The sequence below is a fragment of the Gymnoscopelus microlampas genome (assembly GCF_963454915.1).
Source record: "Gymnoscopelus microlampas genome assembly, chromosome: 9".
NCBI lineage: Eukaryota > Metazoa > Chordata > Actinopteri > Myctophiformes > Myctophidae > Gymnoscopelus > Gymnoscopelus microlampas.
The window spans coordinates 57,647,824-57,667,531 of record NC_139946.1 but is presented as its reverse complement, the minus strand read 5'-3'; the positions used below and the strand labels follow the sequence as shown (position 1 = coordinate 57,667,531).

Genomic DNA, 19,708 nt, shown 5'->3' with positions numbered 1-19,708 from the left:
TGCATGACCATCTTGGATGGCATCTTGAAAATTATGCCTTTCTGCTAAGTATATTTTCCTGGATATTTGGGATGTTCTCAAGCATGCCTAAAGGTACCAGAATCTATTGAAAACCCTTTTCTATCAATGTTTAGGGAGGTTTAGTGGTACTCTTTCTTATATGCCTATTGACCGGTCTATTTCTCATAAAAAGTGCTTGTTTAAGATAAGGCTGAAAATTACCACCCCAGAATGAAATACTATGGGTAAATTATACATTTCCTGAATCCTTAGGGTCATGTCAGTATTCCAGTTGTTGTGTTTTGTGTCTCTGATGTTTCTTGATGCCACAGAACTAAAAGAAAATATATGGTTTAGGCGGAAATTGTGAGAAAAAAAAGGTTATTAAAGGTTTGAAGAGCTCCAGTGACCACTGTACTTATCATACATAGTCACCAAAGGGCTCGAATGAAAGCTCAAAGTGTCCCCTTAAAAATGATACCAAACATAAAATATAAAACATTGTAATATGCCCTGAACGTGAGCCAATACCAAGATATGCACATGTGTCTAAAATGCCATTTTTCAATGGGGGGTGGTACCTTTAGCAGCTGATAACCCCAATTTAGCTGGGCCTCAGGAAGGTCTATCATACAAAAATAATATCTAGGGATGAATAGGAATAAAAAAATCCCAACTAGAATTTGCCATCCCAGGTGGTAGCGATATGTGAGATTTTGGGGTTTGGCCCAAGGACTAACTCATATGCGCTTCATGTGAGAAGACCAAGTGTCTGAGTAAATTACCACGTCATCTAAGTACACTGCACAACCTTCCAGGTTACCAACCACTGTAATCATTAAACGTTGAAACGTTGCTGGTGCGTTGCGTAACCCGAAAGGCATAACAGAATAAGAGTACAGTCCAGACGGTGTAATAAACGCGGCTATTTCGTGTGCGCGCTTTGACAAGGGAACCTGCCAATACCCTTTTAAAAGATCAAACTTACTGATGAACTTTGCAGCCCCGACCTGGTCAATGCATCCATCCATACGGGGTAAAGGGTACGAGTCAGGTTTCGTAACGTTATTTACTTTTCTGAAATCTGAACAAAAACGAAACGTCCCGTACGATTTTGGAACGAGTAGACATGGCGATGCCCAACTCGATGCAGACTTTTCAGCAATGTCCTTTTTTAGCATGTAATCAATTTCAGAATTAAAAAATGTGCGCTTCTCTGGACTTACTCTATAAAACCGCTGTCTTATAGGTTTGGGATCTGTCACCTCAATATCATGTTCTATCACATGCGTAATAGATGGAACATCCCCAAACAAGCTTGGGTACTCACGTATCAGCGCCACCAACTCTGCGCGCTGTGACTCTGATACATGAGACAAAACACCATTTAGATCCGCCAATACCTCCGATTTTTTTAGACGGCCGGACAACAGCGCGGTGTCATGATTTGGCAAACCATCCTCACAAACTGCATCATTACTCGCTTTCGTTTTCACCCCGTGTGCGTTACTAACACACACAGGGCGAGTGCAATTCAACGCTGCGCTTGGTGCCTGTGGCGCCCGGGCAAGATACTGTATGGTTTTAAAAGGTTAACATGGCACAACTGATTTTGCTTACGACGACCTGCAGTGGCAACAAGATAATTTTGCTCTGTCTGCTGTTTAACCACATTATATGGTCCCATAAATTTAGCCTGGAACGGTGAACCTAAAATAGGCAATAAAGCTAAAACTTGGTCACCTGGACTAAAAACACGCTGCTCAGCTCTACGGTCATACAAACGTTTCATTTTCTTTTGTGCAGAATGCAGTCTTTCCTTTGCCAACTCCGTAGCCGAATAAAGTCTGTGCCTAAATCCATTTACGTAATCAATTAGATTGTTAGTCTCTTTCCAATCGTCTTGTAGAACCGCTAATGGTCCTCTCACTGTATGACCAAACACAAGTTCGTTGGACTAAAACCCAAACTCTCCTGCGTTACTTCTCTAGCAGCGAGTAATAACCATAGTAACCCATCCTCCCAGTCTGCCTCCATCTAAACACAGTATGCACGCATCAATGATTTTAATGTCAGATGGAAACGTTCAAGCGCCCCTTGGCTTTGCACGTGGTACGCCGACGCTTTGTTGTGTTTAACCTTAAGTTGTTTCAACACTTGGGCAAACAAATGAGAGGTACAATTAGAACCTTGATCACTCTGGATGGTAATCGGAATCCCGAAGATTGAAATAAACTGAGTGAGTGCACGCACCACTGACTTCGCTGTAACCGTAATGGATACGCAGCAGGATATCTGGTGCTCTGGCACATCACGGTCAACAAATACTTTGCACCAGACTTGGCGCAAGGCAGAGGGCCTACACAGTCCACAATTAAATGCTCAAACGGCTGGGAAATAGCTGGAATAGGATACAGAGGGGCCACTTTGATGGACTGATTTGGCTTTCCCGTTAACTGACAGGTATGACATGTTTTAATGTAGCCGGCAACACTTTTCTTAACTCGAGGCCAGAAAAAATGTCTCAGAACACGGTCATATGTTTTCCCCACTCCCATATGTCCCGACTCATCATGAGCGACCCGCAACACTAAGTCACGAAACTTGGTGGGAACAACAATTTGGTAAATAGGATCTCCAACGAACCCCTCGCCATGCGGCACCCATTTGCGCAACAGCACTTCATTCTCCATGAAATAACCCTGTGCAAGATTATTCACCTCACTTTTGGGGAGCACCATCTGGAATAGATCCTTCAACGTGGGATCTGATGTCTGCTCACTCACCAATTCACTGAGTGGAATAGACACTGGAGTGTCAGCCAAAGACAACAACACCCCCTCCATGACACCACCCTCTGATTCTGTCTCCCCCCGGACCTCGGCACTGTCACTGGCTTTTTTCATGGCACTCGTCATAGTGCATGCCTGAAACACATCAGGGAAAAGTTTCTCATTTGCATCAGCGCCCTTGGTAATCAATGGTACTGGAACCAGAACCGGGCTTACAGGCTGAACCCCATGATCCGCCCACACCCGTTCTCCCGCCACATCATTTCCCAAAATTACCGTTACCCCGTTCACTGGAAGAGCTGGTCGTACTCCCATTCGCACCTCACCTACAAATAAATCTGAATGAAACATCAACCTGTGTACCGGGACATGGAAGACAGCCATTCCCATGCCTAACACAGGAAGAAAGGGTCCGGTATGAGTCCCCTCAGAGAAGGGCAGAGCAGATGACAAGATGAATGAATCGAACGCGCCTGTGTCTCGTAGTATCGTAACTGGCACTTTCTCTCCACTACCAATCAGGGACACATAACCCTTTGAAACAAAGGGTAAGAAGGAAGTTTCAGGTTTTGACATTTTTGGTACCTCAGCCATCGGCTGTGCAGCACCACTGGTACCGGGCAAGGATGTAGCAAATGCCGCTGGCTTAGCTTTAGGCTCGCCGTTCTTATTACGTGACCTAAGCATGGGACATTCCTTTTTCCAGTGTCCTGCCTGATGACAGAAATGACAGGAGTTACCGGAGTCATCTACAGCACGACCACTCGGTCCACTCTTGTGCTCCGCACTCCATGCCCCACTGGTCCTACCAGGGAAATATTTTCCCCCAATAACTTGGCCAGCTTCTCTGCCACCCCCAAACCCACCAGTAAATCTACGGTTGTCCTTGTCCCCACATCCCTTATGCATTAACGAGAACTCATTGGCGAGTGCCGCAGCTTCAGTCTGTGCCTTCTGCTCACTTATATGAACGGCCACTTGCTCAAGGACTGCGTTTTTGAATTGTTCAAGTACAATCAGATCTGCCAGATCATCATAGTCATCGACTCCTGCAGCTACGCACCAACGATTGAAGTGTGTGGACAAGTCACGGGCAAACTCCAAGTAGGATCTATTGCCTTGCTGCCACGTTCTAAACCGCTGGCAATAAACCTCGGGTACTAATTCGTAGGTACGAAGCACTGCGGCTTCCACCTCTGTGTACTTACAACTGTCCCGTGCCGACAGTGAAGCAAACGCCTCCTGTGCACGACCAGTCAGCACACACTGCAACAGGACCGTGCAGTCCGCATCACTCCAGTCCCTAGCGTCTGCCACCCGCTCGAACAAAGTTAAAAACACCTCCACCTCCTTCTCGTTAAATTTGGGGACTAACCATAGACTTTTTAAGATCCTGTCCTTATCACCTGATTCCTTTTTCACCTCACTTAACTTTCCATCCCTCACCAGCTTGAGCCTCGTGTCCTCAATTTCTAGCCTCATCATCTCTGCCCTGTGTCTCAGCCTCTCCATCTCCAATCTACATTAACAAATAATAAAGGCTGGAATGATTTCCAGCTTGGGTGTGAAAGAGTGAGAACCAGACTTTCAAACGTTTTGTAAGTCAGCCTGGGTCTGGGGCTGACTATTAAACTTGAGTTGAATATGGCTGCAACTCCACCTCCAATCTGGCCGGTGTCTCGAGGAATATGAGCATTTGTGTGACTTGGTGGGGTGGCTGTATTTAGACAGACATATTCTTCCTCACCCAGCCATGTTTCGGTAAGACAAAGTAGATCAAGATGATTGTCTGATATGATTTCATTTACCAATACACCTTTATAGCGTAAAGATCTAATGTTCAAAAGTCCACATTTAATCATTTGGTTTTGTGGCACTACTGCATTGGTTTTGATCTGTGCCAAGTTTTTATGCACAGCTCCTCGAACCCTTGGTTTCATATGCCTAGGGGGTAGAGTAGTTTCAATTGTTCTGATTTGTAGGGTAGGTGGCTTCTCCGGTGGAAGCACAGAGAAGCGTGTAGGACTGCAACTCTGCTTCCTGGTCCCAAATCTGGGTGGTCATAATTTATTGATAAACTCGTCCATATTGGATGTATTCAGTCTCTCCCCATCAGACCAGTTTTCCCCTCGAAGGTTTGCCAATGACTTTCAGCAAAGCTTAGCATGTTTGTCAAGTCAGACTAACGTAAACCTTTTACTTTCAGTCAGTGGACTTAATTAAAGGAAAACTAGAAAAAGTGCTCCTCGGAGCATAGGTCTCCGCCAGGTCAGGTACGTTATTGTGGCCTCCTGGAGGCGCTATAATAGGCCAATGTGAAAAGGGTTCCATTTATTCTTAGGTCGTTCAAGGCAATCGGACACTGCATTCATGATTTGAGTTCCAAAAATGTGTTTTGCTAAATTAGACCTGCTGGTGGCGCTATAACAGGCCAATGTGAAAAGGGTGGCATTTCTTCCTTGGCATAGTGGGAATGTGTTTGTGAAATTTCACGGAAATTGCGTGCTGCGTTCATGATTTGAGGCATTTTGTTTAAAACGGACTAATCCTGCACATTTTGGAAGCCAACCTTAGCCAATGAGGAATATGGGAAATCGGACAGATCTGTGTTGATCACATGACTATAGAGATACTGTGTTCCGATGTGCATGACGTTTGGATAAAATTTGTAGGAGTAATATAAAAAAAATGGGTTTTGCACAAATCGGCCTCCAGGTGGCGCTATAACAGGCCCATGTGAAGAATTTGAGGCAGAGGTTCTGAATTGGCATCCAGGGAGTGTGTGTGCACAGTTTCGCAGCGACTGGGCCAACAGTGCCGGAGATTAGCTGGTAACACACGGACAGGAGACACACACACACACACACGGACGGACGGACGGAGGGTAAAACGTACAACTCTCTCGCCATGCCTTTCGGCCTGGTGGAGACAATCAGTGTTTGACTTCCAGTCGGTGGACTTCAAAACACAGAGCGCTTTGTCAAGTTATGGGAAAATGTTTGACTTCTGGTCGGGAGGAATTTAAAATAAGAGCACAGTTGACCTTTAATATGCTTTGCCTGTTTTTGAAGAATGAGTTTTCACTGTTGCTTGTATAAAATATTTTGTATAAAATAACAAGTTTGAACCAAAGATAGTATAGGCTACAGTAGATGGAGTCCATCTACTGTATCAGTGGTTCTCATATGTATTTGGCCACGGACCGGACCCCCATCAGAAAATATATAATTTATATAGCCGACGTACAGGTTTAAAGTAGTTAAACTGGTTTTGATGCCAAACACAATGTTGAATAAATGTGAATAACTATGGCATAATGTAGTTGTGTTTTCCATCATCACACCAACTCTTTAATATTTTGAGGGAAAAAATAAGAATTCAATAATAAATAAATCAAAACAATTTGCACACACGCATATGCCTCTCCCCCTAGCCTCACCCCTGGGCTAACCTTTTTCTGCAGGAAACCCTGTAGACCGCTAACGTTAGTCAACAGTCAGTATTAGACAGATGTTATAATTTAATTTGCTAAATTCTGATTTTAGATATCTACTTATTAGGGGTGTGCCGCTAATTTCACGAAACAATACGATACGATATTGGGCTCACAACTTCGATACGATTTTGATACGATACGATACGCACTTTTTTTATTATGGAAATATATGGGGGAGAAAAAAAGCAAATGCAAACAAATAATTCTGTTTTTGCATTATTCAAACATGCAAACTTGTAGCTTTTCAGCTACAATAGCCGTTTTGAATCCAAATAGGGCAATAGTGTGACACCTGACCCGAAAGAAAAAAAAGTTGTCACCCTTTTCACCTCGGGGCTGTTTGCATGCCTGATTATTATGATTGTAAAATTATGATTGTAAAATAACAATATTTCTTTTTCCCAAAACGATACATATCGTCATAAAAACGTATCGCGATATATCGTGGGACGATATATCGACACACCCCTGCTACTTATATAATCGGAGAATTGCTACTTCCGCCGCTGACGCCACACCCACTCCATGCATTTGGACCTCTCGCCGCTGACGCCAGACACAGCATTGATTTGGACTAAACACAACAACTGCATATGACATCTCACCACAACACCAGCCACAACGTGCACGCTGAATTTACGGGTGGCGTAGGGTACTTCTCATTGCTCACTACACATTTGCCTCCACGGAACATAATTCATTCTACTCACCACATTACGACCACACCGGACGGGGAAACACTTTCGCACCGTTTACCGTGCGCACCACCGAACGCCGACGGCCACAGCCGAAGCAACACAAAGCGGTGGCCATTGAAATCAGTGTCCTTCGCTTCAACCCCCCGCTCCACACACACATTCTTCCACTTCATTGCACCGTGTCTTCTGCTTCCACGCTCCATTCAGGTCAGTACAATGCTAATAAATTACCGCTCTACCTCACAACCACACGCTTATCCGTTTAGTGTTTCATTGGCGCGAACGTGGAAAAAAACAACAGCGCGTAGTGGTAACTCATCCCTTTAGCGTGAGCACCGACCACCGACGCAGCCGCCATTGAAATCTCCCCACAAACAACAACACACGCGACCACTTCGCTTCAACCCGCGCCGTTGCTTTCACTTCAGTCATGTCTCTATCACACCACACTCACGGTAATATGTCCGTCATTCACAAGCCATGTACATCCCAAAGACAACATTATCAACAACGCCAGAGTATTCACGGAGAAACAGCGTTGCCAGGTTGTGCGCGAGAAATAAGCAATCTGTGAATTCGCCTCCATTCGCCTCCATTCCTCCTCACTCAAAGTCGCTTACAAGTCGCTTACAATTAATGGACATGGCAACATTGTCCACTCTCTCTCTCAATACAAACTCATGCTCACTCGACCATGATCCCTCCACAGAGAGAGAGAGAGACTGCTGTTGCAATGAACGTGTACATTATACTAATGTATAATAGGGCTACAATATCTACTTTGTAGATTTTGATTATTATTTCAACACATATACATTATTAACCACTTCAGCCTATATACTTTTTAGCCATTTGAAAATAGCAGATGTACAAGCCCACAACGCGTCGCAATATATTACTGTCCAGTTGCCTGCGCCCCCCGTGCACGCCTAGCGGGCCGGGCGCCCTACCTCTAGTAAGTAATAATAAAAGAAATGTTACACAGCCCTGGACTTCAAATGTAGTTTTAATATGGTCAATAATTAATCTGATGGAAAACTGTTCCATTGTTCAGTAGCTACAGAAACAGACACATGATCCCCTTTTAATTTAAGCCAATTTATGACCAAGACCTCTCATTTGAGGACCACATTTAAAATAACTTATGTCCTCTGTTCTTTGGTCATTTAGAAACTCTTCAACAACAACTCAAGATGAATCTGAAGAAGAGGTTTCAGCCTTTCTTTGGGTGGAGACTAAAGGAGGAAAAAGTAAGCTCAACACCTCTGGAAGAGATCTTCACAGAGATCTACATCACAACGGGAGGGAGTGGACAGGGCAATATTGAACATGAGGTCAGACAGATTGAAGCATTGAAGTCCAGGAATTCAACCACACAAGAAACATCAATCAAATATGAAGACATCTTTAAAGCTTTACCTCCAGAAAATGAACCAATCAGAACAGTGATGACAAAGGGTGTGGCTGGCATTGGGAAATCAGTCCTCGTTCAGAAGTGTGCTTTGGACTGGGCAGAAGACAGAGCCAACCAGAGTACTCACTTCATGTTTCCATTCACGTTCCGTGAGCTAAATTCTATGAATGAGAATTACAGCTTGGAGCAACTTATTCATCGATGTTTTGTTGAAACCGAGGGCGTACCAATCTGCAACTTCAACAATCCCAATACTGTGTTCATCTTTGATGGATTGGATGAGTGTAGGCCTCCTCTACAGTTTGACAACAATGAGCTCATAACTGTCACAACGCCAACCTCGGTGGCTCTGCTTGTCACAAACCTCATCAAGCGCAAACTGCTTCCCTTGGCTCGCATCTGGATAACCACACGACCTGCAGCAGCCAATCAGATCCCTTCTGAATACGTTGACAGGCAGACAGATGTAAGAGGATTCACTGACCCCCAGAAGGAGGAGTTCTTCATCAACAGATTCCGTGATGACAAGAAGCAGGCCACAACTATCATCTCACACATCCAGACATCACGAAGCCTCCACATCATGTGTCACATCCCAGTCGTCTGTTGGCTCATTGCTGCAGTTCTGGAGAACATGTTGAGAGAAAATGAGGAAGTAGCACTTCCAAAGGCCCTGACTGTGATGTTCATCCACTTCATACTGGTTCATCTCAAACAGATGAAGGCTAAGTATCGTAACAAAGCTCAGGCATATTCTGACTTGAATCCAGATCAGGATTCCCATGCCATTCTGTCACTGGGAAAACTGGCCTTTGACCAGCTGGAGAAAGGCAACCTGATCTTCTATGAAAAAGACCTGACAGAGTGTGGCATTGATATTGAAGGTGCAGCAGTGTACTCAGGAGTGTTCACACAGTTCTTTAAAGAGCAGCATGGGTTGCACACGGACATGGTGTTCTGCTTTGTCCATCTGAGTGTTCAGGAGTTTCTGGCTGCTCTTTATGTATTTCACTCTTTCTTCAACACCGGTGTCAATCTACTGTCACAATCCTTCAAGTTGTCTAAGCTATATAAAGGCAAGGAAGCCTTCTTCCAGACTGCTATTAAAATGGCCCTACAGAGTCCAAATGGACACCTGGACTTGTTCCTCCGTTTTCTTCTGGGCCTCTCATTGGAGACCAACCAGACGCTGTTAGGTAGAATGCTTCCTATGAAGACACAAAACATGTCACAGACCAATCAGAAGACAATTGAATACATCAAGAGGATGATCAGTGTCAATCCCTCTTCAGAGAGAAGCATCAACCTGTTCCACTGTCTCAATGAGCTGAATGATCATTCTCTAGAGAAGGATATCCAAAACTACTTGAGCTCAGGAAGTCTCTCTACAGAAAAACTCTCTCCTGCTCAGTGGTCAGCTCTGGTCTTCACGTTGCTGTCATCCGGAAAGGAGCTGGACGTGTTTGACCTGAAGAAATACTGTGCTTCAGAAGAAGCTCTTCTGAGACTGCTGCCAGTGGTCAAAGCCTCTAATAGAGCTCTGTAGGTGCACTTATAACTGGTCCGATTAAATTTATCATGTAATCTTTAATAGAAAATTAAATGCAATAATCATAGTGATTTTTATCCTCAGGCTGAGTGGATGTAACCTTACAGAGAGATGCTGTGAGGAGTTATCATCAGTTCTCAGCTCCAGCAGCTCTTGTCTGACAGAATTGGACCTCAGCAACAATGATCTACAGGACGCAGGAGTAATTCAGCTCTCTGTTGGACTGGGGAGTCCACACTGTACACTGAAGACTCTCAGGTCAGTATTCCTGCACCCTGGTTTAAATACACGTCTAGATGGGATGAAATAGGTCTAATTATGTATTTACCGTGAGAACTGGCCTCTGTTTCTTATTACTTTATTCTTTGTGGAACAAGACTCTCAGGCACCCCCCCTACACACACAAGCATAAACTGTGTCATGATATTCACACATGTACATAGCTCCACTTTGTTTTATTTCATTATTTCTGTTGTATACATTTTTCTTGTGACAGACATGTTTGCTGAGGGTGAATGGTGGAGTGTTAGACTATCAGACTAGAGGGGAAAACGGAAATGAGTTATCAGGGCCCAATGGTGTTGAATTTTATTGTCTCGCGTAGATATTAGTCTGGAATCTCTGTGTGGAACCTGCGTTTCCGAGGGGCAAATTAAAAAAATGCCTCTGGTATTAAACCCGCCCCATATTTGCATACTGAGCCCTGATTGGTCCCTCACAACTTCGGAGGGAGAGAAATCAAATATCTATTGAGAGGGGCCAGACCTAATCTGCCAAGGGCCATTTTGTTTTGTTGCAATGGCAGATTTGTCTGGAACCAGGCTAAGTTGGCCTTAGCTCTGAAAAGTGCCGTTTTCCGCTACGCCCATGGCGATTTGGATCCGTCACCATAGTTGAAGACAAGGATTAGTGAGTGATGTCACTGTTATGCGACACCTCTCGATGGCATATGCCATAGTTATAATATAGATACCAAGGATGCATCAGTGATGGCACTGTCATGCGATTATTGTTGATGTTACATTCGTGAAGGGTTGTGGAAAACATGTGTGAAATTATATAAAAGAAAACATGCCAAACGGTTTTATAGCGGCGATTCAGACTATGGTCCCGGGTGCAGACTCGGGACCACTTGCCAGATGTTGTGATTAGTGTGAATGCTGTGTATCGTACACCGGAACGGAACGCTGGACCGTACCCGGGAACGCCTGGGGAGGTAGTCTGGGGTCTGATTGATGCATGCTCGGGTACGGTACGCTGCAAAGTGAAGGCTAGCGTACCAAAAGAAGGAAGTGGACTGATAATCATATATCATTTATATATCACATTAGTGACACATTATTTTACCTGGATTATACCTTCTGATAGTTCTACTTGAATGTTAACATTAAATAATAATCCCGCTATTGATTGAGTAGCGTGAAAAAACAAAAAAACACATGTGTAGCGAGTGCTGCCGCTAGGATAAATATATCAAGGATTAGTCTGTGACGTCACTGTTATGCCACACGGTACAGCTTATTATAGCATACCAAGGATGTGACGTCACTGTCATGCGATAAATGCAGACGTTGTTTCAAAAGTCTGTCAACTTACTCTGCTCTGGTTGTATTGTTGTTCTGTTATTATTACAACTCAAGACGACGTGAGGAACACAGTCAAACCTTATTATTCGCTCTAAACTCTGACAAGTGACTCTTCTTCTGTCACATGACATTCTCTATCTCCCAAAGCCCCATAGTCCACAGCACCCCTCTGAGGCAGATAAGTAGCATTACAGTTGAATGAAGTATACTCGGGTATGGAAGAATCTTGGCCAATGTGAATACTGACCAGCGGGGAGAGGGCAATCGTACTCGGGAACCGAATCAATCGGACCCATTCTGAATTCACCCTTAGTGTCCAGTGTTACTGAGAAGGCACTATAAAGACAACTGTTGAATGCAAGTGATTAACTGTGAAATAGATTCTTAAGATGTGCTAGCACAGCTAGCTGCTGGTTTCCAGCCCCAGTACAGTGCCCTTAACCTAGCAGGCTAGTTAGCTAAAGCTAGCCGCTTTAATAGTGTGTTTACTAGACCATTATGAACGTATTCAGCTACACCATTTTAACCCATTAAAACCGGGAACGCATCAGTGTAACCACTTTAACTATTATATCAGTGGTTCCCAAACCTTTTCATGTCAAGGACCACCCAAAATGATGTGCATTTGGCCGTGGACCCCCATCTCAAAATATTGTTCCAGGGACCACCAGAAATTGTAACAGAGTTAAAAATGTTTGCTTTAAAAAAAATAACATATTCAAAGATTTGCACAAATGTTCACAATTTAAAGAAAATAGCAGATCTGCAAGCTTGTAACACAGCACTCGTGCCATGCTATGAGCTTGTAGATCTGCTATTCTTGAATAGCCAAAGAAATCTTAAAATGACACAGATGCGTTCCCGGTGCTTAAAGGGTTCAAACCAGGAAATAATCTGTGTAATTTTAGATTGCGCTAAAAAGCATTATTTTATACTTTGGCTATTCAAAAATAGCAGATCTACAAGCTCATAGCGTGGCACTGAGTGAACCAAAATATTTACTAAGAACTAAACTCCCACAAAGGGGACAATGATGACATGCAGTGTCTCGCTGAACAGCCTCTCTGCTTCTCTTTCTCTCTTGGGATTACCTCTACCAAATTTAACAATGTAAGAGAGCAAAAAATTTGCTGTTCTGTCCCAGTGTGTCTCGCTGCATGCAGTGGTGATGAAGGGAATGCAGGTCTCTCCGGTTTTCTTTCCTCTCCTGAAGCACCTGGAATAAAGCAGAAAGCTCCCCATCTCTCTCGTGTGGAGTTGAAACGATCCACACCGCCTGTCCATGCATGCTCCCACACGGCCCTTTCTCCATCAGTCTCCAGACATGCAGTCCTGGTAGACAGCAACTGTAAAATATAGAATAGCAATTCAATTATGCATTAAATTACCATTATTACAGGAACACAAAATTAAAACAAAAAACATCTTACAAACAGTTCCATATAACTTACCCTCAATCTTCTGTCGGATCTTCATTGAGGCATTCATCTTCTTCTGATCAGCATTCTCTGGCTGGTCCAGGCAATGGCTTATTTTCATAGACTCAAAGTAGGTCCTGCAAGCAGCCAAAATACAAGGAAAATACAATTCGGAGTCATTTCGTTGTTTATCTACACAAACAACACAATTACATATACCGGTATATTCAAAACCGCTCTAAAAGAGCACCTACAGGTGACTGCAACTGGCCCCTGTGAAAGTCTAAGCTTACTTTCCCCCCTCTTTTTCAAGCTGATCTCATCTGAGCAGACTTTAGCTCCACAAACATGTACATTTGTATTACCTTCTTGGCCACTTTCTGGGTACTTCATTGTTCTCACAGGCTTCGGTTGAGAATGTGCCATTATGTGTCTAGACAGGGGAAAAAAGAAAATTCAAATGTTAATTTAGATTTGCTGTAATAATTCCTTAACTTGCATTAGTAACCTTTACACTGTGAGTCCTGATGGCCCCAGTCCATCCTCATCAGTAAAAACAATCATGATGAGATTATGTCAATTATAATATTTACAAATAATCAAATGTCCTATAAGAAGCTCAGATCCAATACCACAAATACCCATAGCTGCCTCACGCTACAGAAACAGGAGATAGGCTCCTGCCCTATGGGCATCATGGCTCAGCAAGGCTTACTTACTTAACAAATACCCATAGAGGTAGTGTTAGTATTTGCCATAGATATATCTCTAAAATGGAGGTTAGTGTTTGCCATACTAGTTATAAACCACACTGGAAACATGGCATATACCTTTGTCATTAGCTAGCATAGGCCTACTATGCTTAATTCACCAAGACAAGCAGGAGCCAAAGTGAGCAGCATAAAACAGCATCAACATCGAAAATGAAGTTTAGCTTGAAGTAACAGAAAACAATCTACAACTTAAAGAGATCTGTGTAGCATTTAAATCTTTACTTAAGGCACGCTCCCACCAAAACATGGTCGGCTGGCGTTAAACGCAGGTTGTGCGTGGCCACAGTTTTTTTGCAGCCAGCGGATTCTAAAAAACGGGAGTGACGCGTCTGTCACTCACTTTCAGGACCCTCCCCGCAGCCCACAACGCCTGCTGCCATGAGCACCATGGTGCTTCCTGAGTCTTGGGACGGTCCGCCTTCGACTCACCCAATTGGACAGAGGGGGAAAATCAGCTCCTGCCTCCAGCAGTTTTCTGCTTCAAATGGACAAGTCGTGTAGAGCAGATAAACGCAAGGTCTGCGCGACAGGCGGAAAGATCCGCTCTTGCGTGAATCCACACATTTACATTGACAAAGCATTGGCAGATTCTGCCCAGAGGTAAAATAAAAGTGCGGTGGGAGCGTGCCCTTACTCGTGAAAGCAGAACTCAACCGAGGCAGTCCTCTCTGATTGGCTGTTTGTGGTTTTAAATTTGAGGGGGAACTTCAAACAAAGGTAGACAATGGGGGTCTGGAGGACCCTTATGAGGACCTTTAGCTGTCCTGAGAAATCCTGACCAAATAAACAATACATAAATAATATACTATATATATTATAAAATACTAACTGAATATAATGGGCTTGCCTGTCTTAAGTAAAGTTTGTAATAATGCATAAAAGCAAACATCGCAGCCTTTATCAACATAACCTGTGCTGCTGTAAAAAAAAAACGCAAACAGCTTAACACTAAACACCTGGTTATGGAGCAGTTCATTCATACTGAACCCAGTGTTGCGAGATTTGCCAGAAAAAAATGTTGTATATAAAATGTGGAATATTTTTTTAAACATTTTAACAACACAAAGGTTGTCGACCTTGCAGGATTATGCAAAGGCTAAAATGTAACTTAGATAGCATGTTATGTAGACAGCATGCTGTAAAAGTAAATAGTCATGTCTTTCCCCAAGAAAGAGAAAGACTGTTTTTTAAAAATAAAATAAAGCAAAGAGAACAAAGTCAGTAGTGAGTGTAAGCAACCCCGGCTAATATGGATGGATCTCAAACTGATGATTTCAGAACATTTATTCCAAGAACCACCGTAAGAACTGTAAGGTGTGAAAGCGCTAAAAAACAGTAAAGGTGTCAGTTGAGGCATGAACAATAAAACATTATATATCCAATGTAAACAATAAAAGGACCCAAATAAAGTGATAATATAAAACTTGGCAAAAGTCCACAGTAATGTATCTTTGAAAGTCCAATGGTTTGTCTTGTTTAGGGTGACAATAGCGCCGCCTTCTGGCCAGGAGGTGCATCTGGTGGGCTTTTCTTATGGAAAATAACAGTACATTTTGAAGACACTTTTATATGCAGGGCAGTGCTTAAGTGGTTCGTTACAGTGAGCTCAACTAAGGCCAGATGTGTACTTTGTTGCACGACGACAGAACGCACATAAAATAGCCGATCTACAAACTCACAACGTGTCACGGACGCGATGTATTGTGAGGTTGTAGATAGGGCTGGGACTCGATTAAAAAAATTAATCTAATTAATTAGAGGCTTTGTAATTAATTAATCGCAATTAATCACATTTTAATCGCATATCAATATTTGACCTGAAAACAGTGAAAAGCTATTTTTTTAAATGGATTTTGGCATACGTATTTAAGTACATGTACTCTACTTTTACTTCTACTCCAGTAACTCCACTATATCTCAGAGGCAAATATTGTACTTTTACTCCACTACAATTATTTGAAAACTTTAGTTACTAGTTACTTTGTAGATTTCGATTATTATAATAAAACATGTGGTGGTAACCATGTGAAAATAGCCGATCTACAAGCGCAAGGCATAGTGAGCTTGTAGATCTGCTATTTTCCACCACTCGAGGCTGGTAGATTGTGTTGTTGTTACTGTTGTTTTAGTAGTTTAATTAATTATTAATAAAAATCGCGCGCATGTGATCCGCACCGCATCATGCACCCCCCCCCCCCCCCCCCCCCCCAGCTTACCGCCACCAACCCCCCTAAACGGGACAAACGCGCGCGTGGGGGGGGGGGGGGGGCATCCATTACAGATTTTATGCCCAGCCAACATTATCAAGCAGTGCTCATGCACTGTGCTGGTTGCAGCCAACTTTGTTGTTGTCTGAGAAGTGAGAACCACGTCCTTTCAGCTAGATAAGCTTGCGTCGTTTCAGCTTGGTGCGCTGGCATAAGCGGTCCGTCTGAAACTCGTCCAGTGATAAACGTTCCGCGGTGCAAAAACGGGTGCGATTAAAATGCGTTAATTTTTTTAGCGCGATAATTTTTCTGTAATTAATTGATCGAAATTAACGCGATAAAGTCCCGGCCCTAGTTGTAGATCTGCACGATGTTGGAGCATATGTAAGAGAGTTTATCATCAGCAATCTTTATAATTGATGCTTAATGGTAAATAAGAGTGAAAAGTGTCCCAGGCAGAACAACAGGGACCACCCCAGCTTCGCCCAAGACTGCAGGACACAATACACTAAATTACACACAGTACACTAAAGCATGTCACAAGGCTGTGTGTGTGTGTGTGTGTGTGTGTGTGTGTGTGTGTGTGTGTGTGTGTGTGTGTGTGTGTGTGTGTGTGTGTGTGTGTGTGTGTGTGTGTGTGTGTGTGTGCGTGCGTGCGCAGGTTGTCATTCTGTCTGATCACAGAGAAAGGCTGTTCTCATCTGGCCACAGCTCTGAGATCCAACTCCCATCTTAAAGTGTTGGATTTGAGCTTCAATCATCCAGGAGATTCAGTGGACCTTCTGTCTGCTCTGCCACTGCAGACTCTCAGGTATGGAGACTGGAGAGATGTCATTGTGGTATCGTAGGTTTAGAGTAGTGAAACAAACTCTGTACTGTTGTATTGTATTGTTTAATATTTAAAATTATGAATGAAGGGGGGCACGGTGGCGCAGTCGGTAGCGCTGCCGCCTCACAGCTCGAAGGTCCTGGGTTCGATTTCCGCCGGGGACGCTGTGGGCGCTGGGGGCGTGTTCTCTCCTCCACGTCATCAGTACCCTAGGTGGGGTTGGTGATAGCGCCTTTATGTGTGGAGTTTGCATGTTCTCCCCGTGTCTCCTAGGGTAGGTACCCTCACAAAAACATGCAGTAATCCTGGTCTCTATACTGCCTCCCCCTGGTCAGCTGGGGCACCTGATGGAGGGGAAAGGAAGTGGTTGGAATAACGTGCTACGTCCTACCGGGGAACTTCCTCCCTGTCAGGTGATAAGAAGCGGCTTGCTAGCTCTCATGCATTGAATGAGGCATGAGCGCGGCTAGGCTCTCCCTAGGCTGGCAGAGGGAGTATAGTGCCCAGGATTATTAAACAATTGGCACTTGGTGACAATTCGTGGGATAAACATTTAGAAAAATTCAATTCATAGTTATATAAAATAACTATGAATGAGTGTTTCTCATCAAAGACAATATGCAGGCCTAACTTTGTTTCTCCCTCACCCCCAGTGTTGGCCATGATGAAGTGTGTTGGCTGGATCGAAGCAAGTGTAAGTGTGTATTCTGTTTCTGTAGTGTTTTACATAACTTAGACAAATACTCCAAAAGCGAGGTAATCCCCCTGTAAGAGTTAAAATACTTTTAATGGACCTTTCACTAAGTCCCACCCCCCAATAGCGATTGTCCAATGCTAGCTTATTAGCAACTGTTGCGATTCACCATAGACTCGGACAACGCTCCCATTCATACCATATTGGTCAATGTGAAGTAGTATATATAGATCATAATGCGAAACATTCCTAAAAAAAATAGGAATACTATAATAACACTATGGTCAACACTATGGTCAAGCTGTTGTTGGGGGACCTACAACAGTGATTCCAGGTATCCAGAGCGGTTGGAGGGGTTATTGTTCATCACACACACACACACACACACACACACACACACACACACACACACACACACACACACACACACACACACACACACACACACACTACTTCTGTCCCCTGCGTCTTCCAATGTCACTCCAGCCACCTGCATGTCCTCTCACTGAATCCATAAACCTCCTCTCTGACCTTCCCCTTCTCCTCTTGCCTGGCAGCTCCATCTTCTCCCAATGTACCCTCATCTCCCCACTGCACATCTCCAAACCATCTCATATACAAACTGCATAATTTCATCTACTTTCATTAAACCCGGTGAAGACCATTTCTTCACCAATGTAGATTTGACCAGAGCTGCTGCGGGTAATAGCGCCCTCTATAGGCTCTCCCCTCCACTGCGCGCGCATCCTCTCAATATTTACAAACAGGAAACCCGTCTTTAATAGCTGATATTGACCAGTACAGTACCTTGCTAATTGTTTAGCCCTCCTTTTGGAGAGGCTGGCCATTTGCAGGCCCCTCACAACCAACTTGTGCACGTGTCCTAGACTACCAAAGATAAAAAACAAAAGTTTACATCTGTAGCCTAGCTGAGAGATGGTCTGCTCTAGCTGATGATATCTTAACACTTTGGTTAGGAAGGCTTCCTCTAAGCTGTAATCAAAAGTACAGCCGACCTCCAGAGTGAACACCTCTCTATGGTTTTCATTAACAACAATGACATCAGGGTGTTAGCTGAAATGTTAGAGAACACAGAATCATCATTACACAGGCTAAACATGTTATAATGTTAGAGAACACAGAATCATCATTACACAGGTTAAACATGTTATAATGTTAGAGAACACAGAATCATCATTACACAGGTTAAACATGTTATTGATAGATTTCTTTATCATTTTACAAACACCTTAGGCTCAGATCACACATTGGAATAAGATAGACACAGACACAGCGGAGATCTCCTTCACTTTTTACTTGCGCAAGGAGCAAATGTACAGCTTGACCTGAATCATTTCTGAAGTACAAAATACTTTACATTGATATATATACAGCAACATGAGAAGGGGAGACAGTTAAGCAGGAGGCAGGGCTTAGGAAGTACTCTATGAGTACTCAGTACTTGAAGTTAGCAGGCAGAGCAGAGGATACAGAGACAGCAAGCAGAGGGGAGGCGTGAAAGTATCAGAAACACGGAGGTACTTAGAAAGTACCTAAAGTAATAAGTACAAAAAGTAATCCATTACCAGCGTATTTGAAGCCTTGGAGGAGAAAGCTAGAGTGCTGCAGACACAAGAGATAAGCGTGGAATGCCAAACACATAACTCATAGGTGCCTTGTAACAATAACAAAGCAGCTAGTATTGGCCCTTCTCTCCTCCTCTCAGTACAAGCACAATAGAAATGAACATTTATGCATTAATTATATGAACACATTCAAATATGAACAGACTTATAAACACACATTACCCCATTTACTTTATAACTGATAATCGGATCCTTCATTTCCCTCCTGTTTATTAATGATAATTAATAATTCCTTAGACATCAATCACATTTTTCTTGCTTTCACATTTTCAAAATGGACATCATAACAGGATTTCATTAGTCACATCAACACCATATAACGCTTGCCTCTTTCGCTTTCAGTGGCCTTGGGACTTAGCTACCCGCTTGTCGCACAGAGCTGTTATTAATGAGCATGATGATAACGAGTAGAATGTCAATTGATCCTAATCAATAATGAGACAAACGATTGTAGATAATGCTGAAAAACCTATGGATAGGAAAAGGACATTATCACTCTCAAAATGTATGGCTTTCTTGTGAGCAGTGGTTGTAACACTTAATAACCTTCAACCGTTTGTATCATTAATTTGACCATTATGAACCGACAATTCATTTTCAAATATT

General features: G+C 43.2%; 1 protein-coding gene across 1 annotated transcript in view; it reads left to right on the top strand.

Moving 5' to 3' along the window:
* The window catches only part of LOC311051690 (protein NLRC3-like), a gene marked incomplete at its 3' end in the record, with an annotated part of 128,037 nt that overhangs the window by 92,210 nt on the left and 16,119 nt on the right, over positions 1 to 19,708 (top strand). The window contains exons 5-8 of the mRNA XM_084066280.1: positions 8,157 to 9,942; positions 10,034 to 10,207; positions 16,595 to 16,744; positions 17,416 to 17,456. Coding sequence (XP_083922406.1) covers positions 8,157 to 9,942; positions 10,034 to 10,207; positions 16,595 to 16,744; positions 17,416 to 17,456 — 2,151 coding nt within the window. The remainder of the gene's footprint in view (positions 1 to 8,156; positions 9,943 to 10,033; positions 10,208 to 16,594; positions 16,745 to 17,415; positions 17,457 to 19,708) is intronic.